This window comes from Pistacia vera, unplaced genomic scaffold (assembly GCF_008641045.1).
Source record: "Pistacia vera cultivar Batoury unplaced genomic scaffold, PisVer_v2 Contig404, whole genome shotgun sequence".
Taxonomy (NCBI): Eukaryota; Viridiplantae; Streptophyta; class Magnoliopsida; order Sapindales; family Anacardiaceae; genus Pistacia; species Pistacia vera.
In genome coordinates, this window is record NW_022196229.1 from 83,074 (window position 1) to 101,447 (window position 18,374).

Consider the following 18,374-nt stretch of genomic DNA (forward strand, 5'->3'; position numbering starts at 1 on the left):
CTTTATTTATCATATGTTTCATAGCTGTGTTTTATTTTCTGCTGCAAAGTTTATGTTTCTTTATCATGTATTTATTTACATTTTTTATTATAAAAGATATGGAAAAATCTGATACCAACGTTCATTTTGTAAAGGAAAATCAGCTGTATTTTGGTTATTTGCAAATGATGTTATATATATATATATATATATATATATATATATATATATATAAATATATATATATATATATATATAAGTTTGTTGTGGTAAACAAAAAGGAGTGTTTATAAATGTTTTAGCTAAAAGAGTTTTATGATGTTTTAATTCATAAACAGGTTTTCATAGTTTTCCCATATAGCACGTCTCGGTCTCCTGAGTCTCATGGGTGCGCCCAGAGCCTATGGGATAGGGAGGGTCGGGACGGGTCGTGTCAGTTAGTGAAAGGAAGAATAGGACACTTATGAAGATGGCAAGGTGTATGATTGTAGAGAAAAAGTTGTCAAAGATGTTTTGGGCTGAAGTTGTCAACACAGGGGTCTATATTCTCAATAGACTCCTAACCAAGGCTATCAAGAATCAGACTCCATTTGAAGCCTGGAGTGGGGTCAAACCTGTAGTGAGTAATCTCAAGGTGTTTAGGAGCATTTGCTATGCGATGGTTCCAGCAGACAAGAGGACCAAGTTGGATGAAAAAAGTAGAAGTATGAATCTTTATAAGGTACAACAGTCAATCCAAGGGCTATAGGGTGTACATTCTGGACTCCAAGAGAATTGTGATTATAAGAGATGTAAGGGTTGATGAGAGAGCAATCTGGAAATAGGAAGATAAGAAGATTGATGAAGAATTCATACCACAACAGCCAACTGAAGACCTGACTGATAAGGCAGAAACTGAAGAGGATGAAGAGTTCTTGGTTAGAGGGACTAGAACTTTGGCTGATGTGTATGCAAGGAGCAATATGGTTGTGCTTGAACCAGGGAACGACACTGAAGCTGCAAGATCAGAGGCTCGGAGAAATGCAATGCAAGAGGAGCTATCAATGATAGAAAAGAATAACACCTGGGAACTTGTTGATAGACCTAGAAATAGAAAAGTGATCCGAGTGAAGTGGATTTTCAAGAAGAAACTTAATCCTGATGGATCAGTCCACAAATACAAGGCAAGGCTAATGGTTAAGGGGTTTGCACAGCAACAAGGGGTGGATTTTTCAGACACTTTTGCTTCGGAGGCCAGGCATGACACTATCAGGTTACTCCTTGCATTAGCAGTCCAATTTGGCTAGAAAATTTTCTAGCTTGATGTTAAGTTAGCATTCCTAAATGGTTGGCTGAGTGAGGAGATAATTGTGGAGCAACCTGAAGGCTATAAAGTCAATGGTAAAGAAGAAAAAGCGTATCTACTAAATAAGGCTTTATATGGCCTGAAGCAAGCTCCTAGAGTCTAGTACAACCAGATAAATGACTATTTATACAGCTTAGGATACACTAGGAGTCCTAATGAGCATACACTCTATGTTAGGTAGGCTGAGGTGACTTGATTATAGTCTCTTTGTATGTAGATGATCTGCTGATTACAGGGAGCAATTTTGAGCAACTAAATCAGTTTAAAAAGTCCATGCAAAGTGAATTTGATATGACTGATTTAGGAGATTCCTTGGTATGGAGATAGATCAGTCTAGTGATGGGATTTTTGTGTGCCAAGAAAGGTATGCAAATGAAGTTCTTAAGAAGTTTGGCATGGAGAATTGCAAACCAGTGGACACTATATTGGTTCCCAATATGAAGTTAAGCAAAGATGATAGTGCAATGAGAGTGGATGAGGGGTTATTTAGAAGCTTAATTGGATGCTTGTTATACTTGACAGCTACATGACCTGACCTCATGTTTGCGTCCAGTTATCTTTCTAGGTTCATGAGCAATCAGAGTGAGTTGCATTTGAGGGCAGCTAAGAAGGTATTGAGGTATGTGAAAGGGAACACCATGTTTGGTATTTGGTTTAAAAAATCAGAGAACCTGGAGTTGCTAGGGTATACTAATAGTGATAGGGGTGGATCTCTTGATGACATGAAGAGCACCTCTGGTTATGTGTTTTACATAAATTTAGGTACAATTTGTTGGCTGTCAAAGAAACAAGAGACTGTGGCTCAGTCTACAGTAGAAGCAGAGTATATATCTACTGCTGTAACTGTGAACCAAGCCATATGGCTTAAAAAAATTCTTATTGACTTGAAGCAAAACCAAGGAAGTCCAACTTTGATCTTGTGTGACAACCAATCTGCAGTTGCCATGGCCAAAAACCCTATACTTCACGACAGAACCAAGCACATTAACACAAAGTTTCATGTTGTGAGGGAAGCTCAATATAATGGTGAAGTTAGTTTAATTCATTGTAGGGGTGAAAATCAAAATGCTGATATTATGACCAAAGCATTGTCCAAAGCCAAGTTTGAAGATCTTAGCTCAAACTCGGTGTTTCCAACAAAAATATCAAGGAAGAGTGTTGATGCAGTGATATTTTGCTGGAAATGCATCAGAATTTCAGTTAGAAGTTTGAAAAGTTTTTGGCACCAAATGTTCTCTGTTTCTGTAGTATAGCCTTGCATATTTGAGCTGCTGAATTTGGTGTATTTTGCTGCTATGTTTAGGTGTGATTAAGACTTGTAATTGAAAGGCTTTGTACATGTATTAGTTGGATTTTTAAGTTTAAATTCAAATCTGTAAAGTATCCCTGCAAAAGTTGGTGTAACAGGGAATATTTTGGGGTGTCTTGTTGTATAAATTCAAAGCTTAATGAAATATTAGTAGGAACCTTCTCTTTGTTTCAGTTTCTCTCTTTCTTTCCCTTAGAATTCTCCGGCCAAAATACCTACAATCAGTTTTCCAAAAAAGTCTTTTTTCTTTATGTTTTCAAGTTCTTCATATGGTATCAGAGCTTTTGACTGACATCAATGACAGATCCAAAAACACCCCACACTTCAACTTTCAATACAAAAGGAAAGACAATGAATTCACTCTTATACTCAACACTTAACAACACATTAGCTACTATTATAGTGAAACTAGGCAAGAAAAACTATGCCTACTATAAGTCACAAGTGTTTCCAGCCTTCAAAGTGTAAGAATTAGAAGGTTTCGTATCAGGTGAAAAGCTTTGTCCTCCTACTTTTATTCTTTTTGTAACTGATGAACTGAAGAAGATAGTAAATCCAGAGTACTGTGGAAAAAGATAGATCAGTTTTTGTTCAGTTAACTAATGTCATCCATTTCAGAAACAATGTTTAGGCATGTAGCAAATTGTGAAACAACGTATGAAATATGGTACACTTTAGAGATGCATTTTCTAACAGAGTCTAACGCTAGGATTTTGAATCTAAGGAATCAATTATAGACCACTGGGAAAGACAATTCCAGTATAAATAACTATGTGCTGAAATGAAAGAAATTGATGGATCTTTAACCACAAGCTATGTGACTATGACTGATGAGGAATTGTTATTATACTTAGTTGATGGACTTGGATCGGAATGTGATGCAGTGGTAGCAACGTTAACCTCTATAAGTAATGAAGTGTCATTGCAAGATGCACAATTCTTGCTGCATAAACATGAAATTAATGAGGTAGGAGAAACAACACTCAGCCTACATAGGCTTTCCTGAAGCTATTGCTTTCATAGCAAATAAATAGTCTATCAATTCATAGCCACAACCTACCATGTTAGAAGCCAACACCTCAAAACAACAACCAAATCAATTTTCACAGTCTTTCTCTCAAAATCATAATGAACCTAAAAATTCCTATTAGTTTGCCCCAAATTTCCAGTCTTATAATCCTAATTTTGGTAGAAGTAAAGGAAGAGGCAAAAACTTTTACAAACCATGACTTTTTTGTTAGTTGTGTAGGAAGAGTGGCCATCTGGCTCTTCAATGTTACCATCATTTTGATACCTCTTTTCAAGGAAATCAGAATCACAGACCTTGTTTTGGTTTTGAGTATAATCTATCACCATATATAGCCTACACAGACCATGGCTCCTGCACAAGCCTATTTTGCCAACACTCAACCTGGATATTCCAACTACTACTCAACTCAACCTTTCACAAACTCATTTTCAATGTTGTATCATCAAATGAACTCTCAAAATGTTTTACCTACAAATCACTCATCTTCTCAGATCAATCTATCACAATAGTATTCTAGAAGTTCAAGGGAAAATCAGCTGAAACAATACGCTGGAGCTAAACAGTCCAATCCAACAGTAACACCTCTAATAGTATCAGATCCCAATTGGTTTATTGATTTAGGTGCCACTCATCACATAACACTTGATCTATAGAATGTCTCTCTCAAGAACCAATTCATTGGATTAGAATTTTTGCAAGTTGGAAATGGCCAATGTCTTGATATCTCCCATGCAAGTTTGACTACTCTCCCCTCCTTTTGTGTTGATAGGTCATTACAACTAAAAAATATTATATGTGTTCCACAAGTGACTAAAAATCTTCTTAGTATATCTAAAATAACAAGAGACGACAACGTATTAGTTGAATTTTCTACTGACGGATGTGTTATAAGGACAAGGCTTCGCAGGTGGTTCTTCTTAAAGGTTTCATGCATAATGGCTTATATCAACTTGATATTCCCACTAGAAATGGTGTAAGTTAGCAAGATGTGTCTCTCTCCCAAATACTCTGTCTTTTCTGTCAAAAGCTTCAACTACTTCTACAGAACTTCTTCAACAACTGGCGTCTGCTCTTAGTTGTTTGACAAATTCATCTAGCCGTTTAGTTTCAAGTAATATGTTTGATGTAATGGAAAATAAATTTTAGTCTTTAGCATCTGATAGTGAAGGTGATCTTTGGCATAGGAGACTTGGTCACCCTCATTCATTTGTCTTAAAGCATCTTGTAACAACACTGAGGGGCCGTTTGGATTAGGGGTATATAAGATAGTAGGGGGTAATCTTCATTTATTTTGCAAGATTCCTATGTTTGGTTTGCAAATAATAAAATATTACTTTAATATAGAGGGTAATCTCGTTACTTTGTTAGAGGGTGTTATTAAAACATCTCTAGGCTAATCTGATTTTTCTACCCATTTTTCCTTTAATTAAAAACCATTTCGGACACAATTGCCCTCCAATGTGTACCAAATAACAATTACCCAACCCCATACATTTGAGAAATTAGCAAAAACATCACAGCCACAAAAAAGTTTAAAAGTTATTAAAATACCCTCAGCCACCCAAGACCACCGCTAACAATGACTCACCACCGTTGGCCGCTGACATTAGTTGCCTTAATGGTGCACAACCGACAAGATCTGGCTGATAGTGTGTCGGTAAGGAATTTTTCGGCCAAATTTGGAGTTTTTATGGCCGTTTCATGGCCACATATTTGGCCGTGAAATGGCCAAATCTTTAGCTGTGAAATGTCATAGGCAAAGATCTGGCCTTTTCATGGCCAGATCTGACGTTTCTATTGTAAATATATAATAACTCTAACAGATACAACCAGCTCATAGTCGCTTTTATCACTAGTTTCAAGAAGTTTATTTCAATAATACCTGTTTCATCAACCTTTTCCATTCTATTAAAGACTTCTTTCACTTCAGCTTGTGCTCTTTCCATCACTCTTGGATTCTTTATCAATTTAGAAATTGTCCACTCCAATACTGTCGAAGATGTCTCGATGCCAGCACCAAACATGTCTTGGAAAAAGGAGTTACATGATACTGAGTTTAACCACTAAAACACTAATTAAAAACAAGAACAGTGATTAAGTTATGCATTTGACTCCAAGGGGTAAAAGTACTTACAAGGATTACTACTTTGATGTTTTTGTTAATTAATGGAAATTGTATATCGCTTTCCTCTTGAAGTTTCAAGAGTACATCAACTAGATATTTATCTCCTTCGATCTTGTTAGACTTCTTGCATTCGTTGATAATTTTTTCAACTACTCTATCAGATTCTTCATGCAGCTTCTACAAATAACGATTCATTCCACTGATGGATTCGAGCAATTAATTGGAAGGAAATAGATCTGCAATATTAAACCCGCCTAGTGCCTTTATGGTATCCTTGACAGCAGATATGAATAATTCTTGGTCAGCTTCACGCACTTTACCAAAGGTTGCCCTGGAAGTCACAACATATGTCAATTCTGTTGGATTACAAGCTAGAGAATACAAAGAAAGAAATGCACGAAAAAAGTTCTTATTTTTCATTAATTCAAACATTGATTATATATAACCTAGACACATCATTGATTGTGCCTTTTAACATGCCTATTTTGCAGAACATTAAATGTTATCCCTAGGTTACAGACAAATTTAACATGCTAAGCCACCTTTACACGTTGCCAAGTTATTGAGCCAGACACTCCTAACTAGTTTGACATCTGGCAGTCTTATCCATACTAACAGCTGAACCCTACAAGGAAATTGGCTGCCCTCTAACATTCAACAATGATGGCTCTGACCTTCCTTTTGATAGTCACTGCATGCTTCTGATCACAAGCTTGTTAGGTCACTTGGACACTTTCCTGTATTGCTCGCAGGTCACACTACAACAAAAATGGCCTACGGTAACACTGGACTATACTACTTTTCCTTAAAGTGTTACGGTAGACTATCTATGGTAACACTTGATGTTAAAATGTTACGATAAAATTTTTTATTTATAACACTTTAACTTTTTATAACACATTTTATATCAGTGGTAACTTTTTTTTTTTTAAATGTTACTAATACATATCTACAATAGGAATTTTAAAGTGTTACAATAGACCTAATAATATAGTAGCCTTTTTATAATATTACTATATAATAAAAATACGATAACATTTTATAAGTGTTACTATAAACCCAATTATTTACTGGGAAACAAAATATTATTCCCGCCAACATGAAATGGGGTTTATTTTGTCTCATTTTTTTTGTTTAGGGGTCAAAAAATTATTTGGGATTTACTTTGTCACTTTTCATTCTTGTAAGAACCAAACAAATGCTTTACATATACCCAAATATAACCGGGAAAATACACTGAATACCACCACTTTTCATTAAGGCAAACGCAAAAGTTTCCCACCCGTTTTTTATATTAAGACAAAAGTTTCCACCCATTTTTTCATTAAGGCAAAGGCAAAAATTTCCAAAGGTTTCTACAATAAAATAAAATAAAAAATCTTTAAACTTGTCATTCTCTCTACCCTAAACTTTTCATTCTCTTCGATTCTTCGTTCTCACCCGATTTTACAAGTTTGTTTTTGTTCATTCTTTTGTGCATATTAGTTACGTGATGAATTTGAATAAAACATGGGGTCATGGCTGGCTGATGTGTTGGGCTCCTTTGAACTGGTCGCATGGTAGTCTTGGATTCAGAGTGTGGCTGATGTGGTTGGGGTGCTACTGGGTTGTGGTTGTGAGGGCTACTTGGGGTAGTGGTGTGTGTGTTGGTTTAAGGGGATTTACTGGTTTATGAATGAGATTTTTCCATTGACTCTTGTTATGTGGCAAGAGTGGGCTCGAGACGAAGCTTCTATTTCAACTGGGTATGTTTTAGCTTTTGCAATTTGTGTTCTTGTTATTGATTTCATGATCAAATTTTGATCGCTTAGGGTTTATGGTCACCGAGAGAAAGTATAAAGAGAAAAATTAAATGAATTCATTTGAAAGGATGAAGTGTTTATTGTTTGGGGTTTAAATGGTGAAAAAGATGTTGAATTAAAGTTTAAGGGACTTTATCTACTGAACCTTAGCTCAAATGTTCGCTTAATTGAGTAAAAGAAATGACATTTTGGGCTTTCTTTCTTTCTATTCTGTTTTTTCGTGTGTTGCAACTAGGAGTGATGGTTGACTTGGGAGGTTATCTTTCGATAATTTGTTGTTTTCTAATCTTTTGTTTGTTTATAGATTCTAAGTTCCCTCTTGTCATTGCTTTAATGGACAGCCTACTTGCCCTTGTGCAAAACTCATTTCTCTTAGTATAAGCATATTTGTTTCTCTAATGTTGAAAATCAGTAAGTGTACCTCCTGATTACAGTTACCCCCAAAGCAAAAAAATAAAAGGGTGGTCAGTTGAATTTTAAGATTTTGATTTTTTCTTTTTCTACATGACTGATGCTAAAGCTTTGGACATACTTTAGTATTTTATCGCTCTGTATAGCTAAAGGTAGTTTCTTGCTGATTCTATGCTTCAACTTTGCAGAACTGAGGCATTTCTGGGGATTGAGAAGATTTATGAAAAAGGAGTTTCTGATTATCTGGTAGGTTCTTGTTATGATTTTGGATTTTGAATTACTTTATGCATTGATTTATGGATTAAAACATAGAAATCATAAGAATTCTCACTTGTGGTATTTTTAGTTATTTTCCTAAAAATAATTTTTGATAAAAATAAAAAGTTCAGCTTGGCGGATCTATGACTTTTGACTGGCTGAATTATTCCAATAAGCAATTACTAATGACAAAATGGCTCATTAGTTTCATTTGTATGGTAGAGATGTTTGTAGGCCTTGCAATTCAGAATGGATATCAATATTCTTACATTCGTGATAGTGTTTTATGACACATGGTTCCTGTTGGATGCATCATCAAATGCTTCCACCAAATTGTGAGTAGGATAAACTTTTTCAAACATCTTCGGAATGGAAATCTATTTCTTGAAGTGGCAATACATTTTGGAAGTTTCAATTGCGAGTTGTCATCTTTTTCCCTACTTTTAGTGGCAAATTAAGTTCTTTCTACTTCCAGTCAGATTTTGCATATATGTGGAATCAGGGGATAAAAATATTAATTCCTTTCTTTGGAGTTCCTTTAACTAAGTAGTTCTTTAAAATTGAATGACTAGAACTTGTTCTGATGCAGTCTGTCTCACTTTGGTGTGACTACTTGAGATTTGGGCAAGAATGTGATCCATCTATACGTGAATTTTCACCTGATGGTATTGCAAAGGCAAGAAATCTATTCGAGCATGCTATAACTGCTACTGGTTTGCATGTTGCTGAAGGTAGTAAAATATGGGAAGCATACAGGGAATTTGTGCGAACCATTCTCCTTACCATAGATGAGACCAACATTAAGGTGAGAATTTATAATATATATATTAGAAACTTAATAGAAAAAGTGCCTGAAGGGAATGGAGTCTATTAATCAATTTACTTTATTATTAAAGACCAACATTTTTAATGCATAGTTATTCTTCGTCCACATTTTGGTATGTGTTTTACCCAATGTGGTTTCTATGTTTCACTTTCTTCTTAGGATTTACTTTTCTATTACTAACATTATATATTTATGCACAGGGAATGTTGTGGGCCTCTTTGCTGGCATGAATTACTCATCCAAGCGTGCTTTAGTAGACTACACAGTTAAGAAATTGTGTTTGCCTATATTCAGGCTGTACATCAGAATAGGTAGGTGACCTGGAAACCCTTTTTTTTTTTTTTTTTTTTTTTTTTTTTTTTTTTTTTTTTTCAGGTTTGTATTCTATAATTTATTACCATTTGCTGGTGCATTCAGATTTTCTGAATTTGATTGCCATTTGTATGAAATAGTTCCATTTATTGTGCAAGCTTCTTTGGTCAGATCGTTATATCTGAAAGGCATCCCCGTTTTTGGATTTACTCTTTTTGACAATATTATTATGTATTTTTTTTTTCTTGACGTTGTAAGTGGGGTTCATCCACTTTTCTTGCCACAATAATCCTTATGTTTCCTTATATGGTTTTAACTTTAGTCGTCTTGCACTATGTAGTGAAGTAACCATGGTTTCCAAAGATGGAAAAGCTTTTTACTTTATACTCTTTCATTGGTTAGGAATGATTTTGTGATACCTTATTCTTTAGAATTAAAATTTGATGAGCCTCTAAACCTGGGGTTTGATAAATGAGGCTTTGCTAGTGGAGAAACTTGATTAACTTTGTAATTTTTACCATTGTTTGTGCCAATCAATGCGTCTTCCTTTTGCCGGTACAGAAACTTCATGGACGGAAGGAAAGAGTACTTAAGCATATGTTTCTGAAGGAATGGGGAAATTACAGGACTGGGAAATGGTCATGAAATTTCAAAGAAAGAATGGTTCACCGTTTAATTCGCCATCCACAACAGCTGCTGCTGTTTCTCACCTTCAGGACGCCAGTTGTCTTCATTATCTCCGCTCAGTCTTAGAGAAGTTTGGAGATGCAGGTTCTTTTATCCATTTGAGTGTTTATAATATGCTATGTATTTACTTAAACTCTCGAATACTAAATTATTGACTTATAGTTAACACTTTCAGTTCCAACAGTTTATCCTTTCGACTTTTATGCTCGTCTTTTTATGGTTGAGAGTCTTGAAAGTTTGGGAATTGATCAACATTTCAAGAACGAAATCAGAAGAGTATTGGATGAAACATATCGGTAATTTTTGATTGGTTTCGGATCACCAGTTGTGCATTTCAAACTTTGTTAAGACAGTTGGATATAATATCTTAGCAAATTGTAAGTTTTTCACTATTTAAAAAAAGTGCCATTACCCAACAAACAGATGCTGGCTGCAGGGAGAGGAAGAGATACTTTTAGATCCTGCTACTTGTGCAATGGCATTCCGGCTGTTACGTGTTAATGGTTATAATGTCTCTTCAGGTATTTTGTTTTTAGAAAGATTGGATTTAATGATTATTTTGGGAGAGTCAATCTCTAGTTAGTTTTAGTCATGGTTGTATTCATCTTATTTGTCTAATAGGATATTTTACAAATGAGATTCAATAGTATATATGCATGATCCTTACAAATTAATATTAGAATGTCCCGACTAGAGAATTATTCTATTTAAGAGAGTCAATTGATAAGTTTTACTCCATGATCTTGTGGTACAGATCCATTAACTAAATTCTCCGAAGAAGATCAGTTCTTCAGGTCACTTGGAGGATATTTGAACGACCTTAGTGCTGTCCTGGAGTTATATAAAGCATCACAGATTATGATACATCCAGATGAATTAATTCTCGAGAAACAAAATTTATGGACTCGTCGTTTTCTAGGACAAAAATTATCTAGTGGTTCAGTTCATTCAGATAGACTTGGTAAACATGTCAGCAAACAGGTTAGTTTTCTAGATCGATGAAGCAGTTTTTGTTAGTCCCAACGTCATACCTGCCAAATGACCATCTTTTATTCACTTTTTCAGGTGGAATATGCGCTTAAGTTTCCCTACCATTTACAATTGGATCGTGTAGCACACAGGAGAAGTATGGAGAACTACTCTGTTGATGGTACAAGGATTTTAAAAACTTCATATCGGTATGCATCGATTAGTTCAGTTTATTCCTAATTATTTTAAGGAATTAGCATTGCTGACATTTTTTTCTTTATCTCTTCTGCCAGCTCTTTGAATATTGGCAACAAATACTTCCAAAAACTAGCAGTTGATGAAATTAACATCTGCCAATTAATATACCGTGAAGAACTTGAACATCTTGAGAGGTGTATTGGTTGTTCTATGTATTCTGTTTGAGCAGAAGCTGACCTACTAAAATGAATTATCCTTTTTTTTTCTAGGTATTTGAAATCATCTGAAGTAGAAGTTATTGTCATATAATTAATTCCCTCATATTAAGCAGGTGGGTTGTTGAGAATAGATTGGACAGGCTAAAATTTGCGAGGCAGAAGATGCCCTATTCTTTCTTCTGCGGGGCAGCTACTCTCTTCTCTCCTGAATTATCCGATGCCCGCATATCATGGGCCAAAAATATTGTGCTTACATTTGTTGTTGACGACTTCTTTGATGTTGAGGGTTCCATTGAGGAACTTGTAAATCTTGTAGAATTAGTTGAGAAGTATGTTCCTTTTTTTCCCTTTTCTATTTTCCATTATATTGTCATTACAATCGCCTTTAGTGCTAACGTCTTCTATCTATATTAGTTACTCTTCACTGATTACAAGCAAAACTTGTAAAATTTGAACCTCAGGTGGAATTTAGAGGAAGATATCAAGTTTTGTTCTGAAGAAGTAGAGATCTTGACACGACCCGCCTCAACCCTCCTTACCCCATAAGCTCCGGGCGCACCTATGAGACTCGGGCGGCCGAGACGTGCCGTGTGGGAATCTAAAAACCTGTATTCTAAATACGTTTTTCATAAAAACATTCGCTTGGATTCGTTTTGAAAGCATAAACACATAAGATATATATATGTATACATTTGAAAATCTGAAAGCTAACTTGTACGTTCATAAAATCCAAAAACGGATGGTATCAGATATTCATATCTTTTATAATCAACACAGGGGATAAACATAAGGATAAAACATAATTCGGTAGCGATAATAAGCATGATATTTTTACACACATGATGAGTCGATGACGTAAGGGCCCAACTCGAAAGGAATCACTCCTCAGCACGACTCTTCCTGTGAACCTGGGGAAAAGGGTCTGGTGGGCTTCCCGCACGCAAGCAAAGCAAGGGATGTACCTGCTACCGGCAGATATTATCATCGCGCGGGCAGAGCTACTGAAACTGTCATACCTGGCAGACCACTCAACGCCCAGGCAGAGCCAATAAAATCTGTATACCTGGCGGACCACTCAACGCCCAGGCAGAGCCAATAAAATCTGTCATACTGGCGGACCACTCAACGCCCAGGCAGAGCCAATAAAATCTGTCATACCTGGCGGACCACTCAACGCCCAGAGAGCCAATAAAATCTTCGTACGCATGCGCAGAGCCAAAATTTGAAACGTCATACCGGCGGGATCCGCATCGGCGGGCAGAGCCAAATCTGCATCTCTGGGGATGGGTACTTTGTAGGGTGGTTTAGCACCATAACAATCTCATGCATAATCTCAAGTAACATGTAAGTCAAGAGCATATTTCAACAATCTCATGCATAATCTCAAGTAACATATATAGTCAAGAACATACCACATATGTGCTTATAAATCATGCATATATGACAAAATTTCAAAAATCACATCCAGGGGTGAAACTGAAAATTCCAAACATGTTTAAAACTGACAGTTAAAACGATTAAAAATTACTTTAACATCACTTACCATAGCATATGTCCGACACTAACCACATTCATATAAAAGCAATCATGCCAAAACGTATGAAATTCCATGCAAAATGGGGGTAGAATGCAAGTTTAAAACTACTTCAAAACTGACGAATGCACCCCTTCTCTTTCTTTTTTACCAAGAAACCATTTACCAACATCATGAACCTCAACCCGTATACAATTCAGCCAATTTACTCACAACAGCACATTTTATTCATATAGCATGAACACATATAAATTCTAATACCAAACTTCATCAAAACATTTAAAATTAAATCACAGTAACATGCAAGCATGGATTTAAGGATTTGGAAGAAGATTTGGTTTATCCACTCACCAAATCAAGCTATAATTTCAATGGGCATCAAGACAAAAATATGTTGATCAGTAATATTTTCAAGTCATTTCAGAGTCAATAACTATTTAAAACACAATTTTCTTTCAACTCATTAAATCTGCAACTGTTTCCAGAATTGAGGTTACTGACTTGTAAAATTCATACAATTCAGCCCTTAATCTAAACCTCATGAACTCTCCAGAATTAAACTAGGCACATATAGGATTCATCAGAATTTAAAATCACTCAATTGGATAAGTATAAGTGCATTATTTCAGTTCTGAAAAATGCATGCTCTACAGAAACATGAAATTCCAGAATTTCATAGCAGAATTAAAATTCATTAAAAAATCCAATACTTCGAATTTGGGGTGAAATCAATTTTCAACCAATCTCTAATAAGTCAAAACAAATATCTGAAATTTAGCTTCATTTGCAAACCTGAAACATATATAAAATTTTTGGAAGTTCGGACTGTCAGAATTTCACAGCATAACTTTTATCCAAAAACATACCTTAATAACTCTTGGTTCTTTAGATCAACATATATGCTCTAACCGTATAAAATTGTTGCATAAATCCCAATTTCAGTTAACCACAATAGCAGCCACCATATCCAACATACAACTTCCCTAATTCTTTTCTATTCGCAAACATTATGTATATGCATAAAATGCACACATGCATGCCAAGTTCAGCATTTCTAATTCTGCCCATTTTATAACCTTTCTCCATCTACTCTTCAAATCAACAACATCCACAACTCATTCTATGGACAAACAATATTCCAAATAATCAACTTACACATAACTTTTAAATGCGTGAAACAATAAACATCAAGTACCATGCAACTTGAAAAATGCAAACTTTAGAAAAGGATTCAATGCATTTTCCACTTACAAAATTTCAGATTTCATAAGACATGGTGCTAGAATCGAAACTGGACATGCAGCACTTTAAAGTCAGCTCAGCGACACATGCCAGACAGATTTAACAAGATATCACACCAAAATTGGATCAAACACTATAATAGAAATAACACTTTACATGCAAACAGGAATTGGTTTTTAAAAGGTTTTTGGCTGGTCCACTCACCATTCAGTCAACCGAACTAAAAATTGAAGGTCAAGCACTCTCTCCATTCTTCTCCTTCGTTCCTAGCATCAGAACATAATGGGTTAATTCTCTTGGATTGAAGAAGAAATTTAGAATCTCTACCTCCCAATCTACAGCATGGACTATTAGAAACTGGGTTATGGCCGATCTGCTATTTTCTTTCTTCTCCCCATCTATTTCGTTTCATTTCCTCCATTGCTCTATCGTTCAACCTCTCGGCCAACCCACTCTTCTTCTCTTCTCTTTTTCTTTTCTTTCTCTCGGGTTCTCTCTCATCTTTCTTCTTCTTCATATTTTATATTTTTAGTCTTTCTAAATTTATGCTTCTGCCCCTAGATTACAGGTAATCCCGCTAAACCCTACCACATCAGCATTTCTTTCAAATAAACCTCCAGATTTTGCCCCTTGTTACATGCAAACCCAACAGCTTTATCTTGCAATTTCATTCCCAATAAAAATTTTCAAAACTAACGAAATCCCCTTCCATAAAATAAAATCACACAGAATATGTATATGTATTAGGATTAAAAACGGGGTTTCAAGATCTTATTTTCAGCACTTCACAGCTATATTGTGAGATGGAAGACAAAGGATTTACGTGGCAAGGACGTGATCTGACAACTCACGTCGCTGAAATTGTGAGATGAATGTTTACTACTGCTATTTTATCTTAATTTTTTAATTATCAGATCAATATCAGAAGGCTATTTGGACGCACTAGAGGCCAAACCTGAGGTTTTCGCAAATGCTAGCAATACATTTTGATTTAATCACTCATTGTTTCAAAGTGTCTAAGCCTTATGCAAATGTAAGGCTTGGAAATTTTGGTCATTATCCATGGGAGGGTACCTTACATTGGACCTGAATTATTCATCATTTTTGTTCAATAAGAGAGATCTAATGAGCCTACACATTCACATTGCAGTGGTTGAATTTGCTGAAGTCTCAGTTGAAGGAGGCTGAGTGGTTGAGAAACAAGTCACTTCCGACAGTGGATGAATATATAGAAAATGCATGCGTAACATATGCCTTAGGGCCAATAGTCTTTCCTACCATGTATTTAGTTGGGCCTAAGCTTCCCGAGGAATTGGTTACACATCCTGAATTTCATAAACTATATAAGCTTGCAAGCATCTGCGGGCGTCTACTCAATGATATCCAAAGTTTAAAGGTACAAGCTTTTCTTTTCTTTTTTCTTTCTGAAACTGCTAATATGTTGTCTGATATGGTTGGTATCTATCATTAACTGTGCATGGCTGTGTTGCAGAGAGAATGCAAGGAAGAAACACTGAATGCTGTGTCGTTGCAAACGATTCACAGTAAAGGTGTTATTGCAGAAGAAGAGGCCATTGAAAATTTGAGAAGTGTTGTTAACAGCAGTAGGCGAGAGCTACTGAGATTAGTGTTGCAAGAAAAGGGAAGCATAATTCCAAGACCTATCAAAGATTTGTTTTTGAAAACTAGCAAATCATCTCATTTATTTTACATGGAAGATGATGGATTCACTTCCGATAGCATGATGAATTTTGTCAATGATCTTATTCAAGAACAACTATGTGTTAATAAATTGTAGGAATAAACAATGTAAATCCAAACGTCATGTCAAATTTATCGATCTTTAGAGGGAATAAGAGGAAGAGAAGTTTTTTTATTAGCCACATAAGGAGTGGAACCCGTTCCATGACATGTTACAGAGCAATAGGAAACTCTTTCTTTAGTCCACCCGAGGCATGCATTCAGCTTCCGGATTTGTCGTATATATGGAAATGTTTCAGTGAGTCTCGTGCCTTCCCACCCAGCCCGCTTTCTTATCGAGACTTCCCCTGTAGGGACTGTGTGTTCCTTCGTCGTCTCGCCAACGTCTAGTGCCCAACCAGGACTGTGTACTTCGTCAGTGCAACCTCATGAATTATGGCCAGGGTTCCGTGCGACTTTCCCAGGGCTGGGTGCTCCGCTCCCTCTCTTCGTCCTCCCATTAACTAAATTTAAAAATGTCAAAAACTGCTCTGTTTATAACCTTGAAACCTCTTAAACCTTAAAATATTTGTCTAGTAATGTTTTTATATCACTCTTTTGTATCTTTCCTTGAAGACATGTCCGTAATCTTTAGAAACCTTAAACTGTTGATTTCTTGAGAAATAAAGGTGGGTGTTTCGTTTATTAATTTATTTGATTTGTTTAATATTGTTTCCGTGATTGATTGGTTCACCAATACGAATATTGGGGTGCGTTTGGTTTATTGTTTTTATCCAAATTCTCAATCCTATTTTTCAAACTTTGTTTGACACGTTATTCTCAAAATATTAGTCTATATTTTTTAATTACTTGAGACCCTATAAATTTATTAATTTCATTAAATACCTCCCTGAAAAAAGTTTAAAAACTAACAAAAATACCCCCACGCACAATACCTGCCAGATTCTGGCAACCACCGCCGGTGGTAGTCGAAATCTATCACAATAGTCACATAGCCACCGGAAATAGCCTGTAATGGCCAGATCTGGCCTTTTCCGGCCAGATCCACAGATCTGCCGTCAACGACGGCCATATCTAGCCTTTTTCTGTCGTCGTAGCCAAAACAGTTTGTAGATCTGGCCTTTTCCGGCCAAATCCGTGGTGGATCTGGCCGGAAAAGGTCATAACGACGCGTTACGGCAAGATTCGACCGGTCTGTGTCGTAATGAAATTTCTCGACCAGATACCGATGGTGGTGGCCGGAATCTGGCATTGCAGGTAGTGGGGGTGTTTTTGTCATTTTATATATTAGATTCTTTAATTAAATTAGTAAATCTAAGGGTTTTTTTTACTCCCCTATCTAACACTAATACTATCCCCAAAATCTTATTCAAAATAATAAATCAAACGGAACCGAATATTTTTTTTATTCTCAGCATGGCTGGCAACAGCCATTGTCTTTATGTGAGTTTTGAATTCATTGATGCTCTTCCGCAGCATTCAGATACCTGTTAACGTCTCTACATAGATAATCTGATAATCATACCTTAATCAGTTGTAGCCACAAAGAGACAGAAGGCTTACGTAAAAAGAAATACTGTAACAAGACAATCTTTTCCCCCTAAATTAAATTCATCGTAATTAATTTGATAATACAATATATATTTTATTGGTCGATCTCATGGAAGATGAACATAATCTGATTCTGACATCAAGAAATTTCTTTTAATACAGAGTGATATTAATAAAGATTCTATTCAATCATAATTTGATACGTAGGAAAGACTTTATATATAGAATCTTTCTTTATATTCTATATATACTTTTGAAAGCGTAATGTTATTCTTTAATATATGATCAGATGCTACCTCGTTAATGTTACTACCTCGTTAATGTTAATAACGTTGATCACGTGTAAAACGTAGACAGATTGAAGCATGCCAGGTTTTATCTAACCAACCAAAAGATACCTCTAACGTTATGTCTGATTTAATTCTATTGTCTGTGTGTGGTGTGGGCATGAATGATGGCATTGGTGTTTTTGTGCTTCACCTTGGAGCCTATTTATCAACCTTTTGAGTCCAACTGTTCACACTCACTCATTCTCTTTCTCTCTCTGCAAGTACATGTCTCTTTCTCTGGCTATGTCTTTAGTTTAAAATCTTTTGAACATCAACTCATAATAATAAGCTTCACTTTTACTTACATGCTTAGCAGTAAACTGACCCCACATGGCTTTCCATCACTCTCACAGTCTTACTATCCCGTCTTCTTCTCTGTCAGGTTTCATATCTCTCTCTCTCTTTCTCTCTCACTCTCTTTACCCATTTCTTTTTCTGGGTTTTTTGTTTCTCTTTAGTTTTTTCTTTTTTGACCATGCATTAGGTATCCACCAGTGCATTCGAACTTTTTTTAAGGCAGTAGATTATAGTATCTTAAAAATGTATGT

The 18,374-nt window shown here is 35.8% G+C and overlaps 1 protein-coding gene across 1 annotated transcript; it reads left to right on the plus strand.

Moving 5' to 3' along the window:
* The first annotated feature begins 448 nt into the window (after positions 1-448).
* On the plus strand, positions 449-16,128 carry LOC116142045 (ent-kaur-16-ene synthase, chloroplastic-like). The gene is made up of 19 exons (XM_031427502.1): positions 449-700; positions 804-1,231; positions 1,629-1,805; positions 1,890-2,426; positions 8,190-8,247; positions 8,849-8,990; positions 9,286-9,396; positions 9,992-10,168; positions 10,260-10,380; positions 10,508-10,605; positions 10,839-11,065; positions 11,150-11,262; positions 11,347-11,445; positions 11,583-11,798; positions 11,931-11,970; positions 13,614-13,643; positions 15,037-15,108; positions 15,396-15,641; positions 15,738-16,128. The coding sequence occupies exons 1-19, from the start codon at positions 449-451 to the stop codon at positions 16,041-16,043; spliced, it is 3,450 nt and encodes a 1,149-aa protein (XP_031283362.1). The 3' UTR covers positions 16,044-16,128.
* The last annotated feature ends 2,246 nt before the right edge of the window (positions 16,129-18,374 follow it).

What these genes read in the sequence shown, in the direction of transcription:
- LOC116142045 (XM_031427502.1), top strand. Translation starts at nt 449, where the DNA reads ATGGCAAGGTGTATGATTGTAGAGAAAAAGTTGTCAAAGATGTTTTGG. An exon ending in AAGGAGTTTCTGATTATCTG is followed by an intron (nt 8,248 to 8,848) that starts GTAGGTTCTTGT and finishes GTTCTGATGCAG; the next exon opens with TCTGTCTCACTTTGGTGTGA. An exon ending in GTATTGGATGAAACATATCG is followed by an intron (nt 10,381 to 10,507) that starts GTAATTTTTGAT and finishes CCCAACAAACAG; the next exon opens with ATGCTGGCTGCAGGGAGAGG.